The sequence below is a fragment of the Eurypyga helias genome, unplaced genomic scaffold (genome assembly GCF_000690775.1).
Source record: "Eurypyga helias isolate BGI_N326 unplaced genomic scaffold, ASM69077v1 scaffold33513, whole genome shotgun sequence".
NCBI classification, from domain to species: domain Eukaryota; kingdom Metazoa; phylum Chordata; class Aves; order Eurypygiformes; family Eurypygidae; genus Eurypyga; species Eurypyga helias.
In genome coordinates, this window is record NW_010239787.1 from 1 (window position 1) to 2496 (window position 2496).

A 2496-nucleotide genomic window follows, 5' to 3' on the forward strand; every position below is an offset into this window, starting at 1 on the left:
GCAGTATGTCCACTGAGCTCGACCCAAAGGGTATGCAGGGTGAAGTCTGCCGGGCTCCGGTGCTATAAATAGTTGGTTCCCAGGAGAAAGGGAAAAGCTTGGAGGTCAAAGGGAGCTGGTGTATGGCTTGTTCTGTTGCTTTTGAGTCCCCTGGACCTTTGCGTTTGCGCTGGCTGTTCTTTTTTCTCAAAGATTCCCCTAAAAGCGGTTCTTCCCTTCCCACAGGTTCAGGAGTGCGGCAGGAGAGGAGCTCACTGGCCACTCGGGAGGCGGGTCGGGTGGTTACCTGGAGCACGTCTACACGTACGCAGCCAAGGAACTCTTTGGCATTGAAGTGGACGCGATTCAGTACAAACCTTTAAAGTAAGAAGTTGAAAATCCTGCAGAAGCCGTTAATCGCAGTTCTGTTCATGCTCTTTTCTTGCTGGTGGCTGAAACCTTCTCTGCGACGTTAAACATTTTGCTCTGAGGCCTGGGAATCGCCTTCTCGCTCCCGCAGCTGCCGAGCGATAAATCAGCCGGCGTTTCCCTCAGCCTTGGAGCCCCTCCACCGCCCACGCGCTTTATTTTGGTGTTGTCAGTGGTGTCTGTTGAGGATTCTCTGGTCTGGGAAGCAGAAGGAACAGTCCCCCAGAGTCTCGATATGAAATACTTGATAAAAACCAAATTACTTACTCTTTTACCAGGAATGGGTATTTCCACCACCCTTAGGAGCCTGGAAGCCTTCAGTAAGGATTTGCTCCCTGGTGTTAAGTCCCACTGCAACTTAAAGTTACCTCAGTGGCCTCACTAACGCACATGCTGTCAGCCAACGCAGGAGGCCTGTCACGACGAAATTTTCTGTTTCGGCTCCATTTCCTTGGATTTTAAGGATTTATTCACCACAGATGGTCTTCAGCGAGCTCCATTTGGGTGGCAGGTCCTGAAACAAGTTCCTTGGAAAAGGATCTGGGAGTTCCTCGTCTGTTTTGTTTGGGTGTCAGAGAAGTAGGACAGCTTTCTTGAACAAGATTGCGGAGAACTTTGGTTTAGCACAGGGCTCTTTGAAGTTTAAAATAGAAGTTAATTTGGATAAGACATTGCCTGTGCTCTTGTTCCTCAGAAACAAGGACTTCCAGGAGGTGACACTGGAGAAGGATGGAGTTGTCCTGCTCCAGTTTGCTTTGGCGTATGGCTTTCGGAACATCCAGAACTTGGTGCAAAAGCTGAAACGAGGGAAGTCGCCCTATCACTACGTGGAGGTCATGGCCTGCCCGTCAGGTGAGGCTGCCCGGGGTTTCGCTGGGACAAGCCATAGCTGTAAGCAGCTCACGTTGCCCGTTAGGCTTTTAGAGAGCGCTTGCTGCGGCTGGTGAGCAACGTCTCTCCCTGTTTTATTCCCTTTTCCACTTTGTGCGAGCCCTCCTCTCCCTGCCCCCTGGTTCTCTCTGAATCTACTAGCAGAGAGCAGCTCGAACCCGGCCCCAGGAGGCTGAGCTGCCTCTCCTGGCACTGAGCAATGACTCTCCCAAGGCTGGAGAGGCTGCTGGGCACCCGGACGCTGCGCAGCTCGGAGAGCGCCTCCGCCCTGGCAGCGCGCCCACAGCACCTCCCGGACACACACGTACCTACAGCGGAGACTCTGGCTGTTCGGCTGGGTTGTGTCCTGGCCCTTTTCTGGAGGCACCAGATAAGAGCCAGAGCTCCCTGCTTCTGCCTCCCCAGCGCTGGGGAATTAGCACTGGGGCTAATTAGGGCAATTAGCACATCCCAGTGCCGCTGAATTAGCACTGGGGCACACCAAGCCAACGATCTTCCCCCTGAGGCTGCACCCGCCCTGCTGGTGTTAGATAACGAACGGGGGAGTAACCCACTACTACGCCGCTGCTGGCATCGCCGCTGCTGGCTGCGGGTGCGGAGGTAATTAACCCCGGTTGGGGTTTTCCTGGTAAAGCCGAAGTGGGGCCCCAGCGCGGTGCCGTTTGCTCCCTTTGTCGCACACAGGCTGTTTAAACGGCGGGGGTCAGATCAAACCGGAGGGCGAATCCAGCAAGGACCAGCTTCAGCAAGTTGAGAGGCTGTATGAGTCTCTGCAGACCGAAATTCCCGAGAAGAACCCGACTATAAACGAACTGTACGAGCAGTGGCTGGGGGCGAGTCGGCCGCGGCCGCGAAAGCCCTGCGCACGCAGTACCACGCGGTGGAGAAGGCGGGTGCCAGGTTCAACATCAAGTGGTGAGGAGCGACGCGGTGCGGGTACGCGGTGCCTTCATAACCCGACCGTACTCCAGATTCTCAAAGAGCTCAAAGATTCTCAAAGAGCTCAAGTTCTCTGCCATCGCTGGGAGTCCGTTACATGGGACTCTCGTTAGGGATGAGACGGTAACGTGGATTAGGCCAGCAGTACTAATTAGTGTGGCTTTATAATTACTGAAGGGCTGTAAATAAAACCAAACACTGACATAAAACACACGTCGACAGCAGCAGTAACACGCCCTCGCCCTCGCCGGGTCTCTC

General features: G+C 54.4%; 1 protein-coding gene across 1 annotated transcript; it reads left to right on the plus strand.

The window, feature by feature from the left end:
- Window positions 1-225: 225 nt before the first annotated feature.
- On the plus strand, window positions 226-2218 carry LOC104507096 (cytosolic Fe-S cluster assembly factor narfl-like; the record flags this gene model as incomplete). The annotated part of the gene is given in 4 exon segments (XM_010148271.1): window positions 226-363; window positions 1103-1260; window positions 1984-2130; window positions 2133-2218. Coding segments are annotated over 4 exon segments (529 nt in total), but the record flags the coding sequence as incomplete, so codon positions are not given.
- Window positions 2219-2496: the final 278 nt, after the last annotated feature.